Below are 898 nucleotides of genomic sequence, written 5' to 3'. Positions count from 1 at the left end.
AAACAGCAGAAAAAATGTTAACATACCTTTAAGTTGAAGAAGCAAAAGCAACAGATGACAGCCATGATGAAGTTGAAAATCATCTTTTCTAAAGTGGAAGCCCCATACTCTGCTTTCTGCTTGACAACCCAAATGAACATCGCCAGCAAGTGTGCACCTGTCCCATGAAAAGTTACGAATGTTTATTTTACTTGCTTCATATAAATCTTAGCATGGGACCATTTAAACATAATACAAATAGAATTCCAATCATAATTATATACCAATAATCACATGGCTTGTAAACAAACCAAATAACAAGAAGCAAAAATACAGACCCATGATCACAAGGAGCCACTCATTAAGGACAGTGGCAACCAGTGCAAGTGCAGCCACCCTGGCAGCAATCATGCCCATTCGCCAGAAAGTCTGCAGAACAAGCCCAGATATAGTCATCTTGTGCTTGGCTGGCAGGGTGTTCCGCATGGCTTTGGTGTAGGCCGCAATGCCCCACCCCAGGGAGGCCATTGAGGACAAAGCAGTTATGGCTGTGAATAAGAGACAAGTTAATTATTATATACTTGTATTTTTCTTTTTACAGTTTGTACAATTCACAACTTCTAATTAAAAAAATTAATAAACAAAACTCACCTGTCCAGGCACTGTAATCATGGTGAGACATCATGATATACAGCTGCAGGACGAGCTGTGGTGCTGATTCCAGGAAGGACTCAAACAGCCGCAACATGCACACATCACTCTGTTGTCGGTACATGTCTCTGAAGTCTTCGGTGTCTTTGGTTTTCTGTGCTCTTATCCCAGTCTTAAACAGGAGAATGTACCTAGAGGGGGACAGATCATGAATTAACATATATATCATATGTGTTTACATATGATATTAACATTTAATAAATATTTG

At 39.6% G+C, this 898-nt stretch overlaps 1 protein-coding gene across 1 annotated transcript in view; it reads right to left on the bottom strand.

The window, feature by feature from the left end:
- The window catches only part of LOC119581714, a gene marked incomplete in the record, with an annotated part of 8904 nt that overhangs the window by 5506 nt on the left and 2500 nt on the right, over positions 1 to 898 (bottom strand). Inside the window, 3 exon segments of the mRNA XM_037929839.1 lie at positions 27 to 157; positions 318 to 527; positions 631 to 821. Of these exon segments, the coding sequence (XP_037785767.1) occupies positions 27 to 157; positions 318 to 527; positions 631 to 821 (532 nt within the window).

Source organism: Penaeus monodon, chromosome 15 (genome assembly GCF_015228065.2).
Source record: "Penaeus monodon isolate SGIC_2016 chromosome 15, NSTDA_Pmon_1, whole genome shotgun sequence".
NCBI classification, from domain to species: domain Eukaryota; kingdom Metazoa; phylum Arthropoda; class Malacostraca; order Decapoda; family Penaeidae; genus Penaeus; species Penaeus monodon.
Note: the sequence above shows the minus strand (reverse complement) of the source record. Positions and strands in the feature narration are given on the sequence as shown.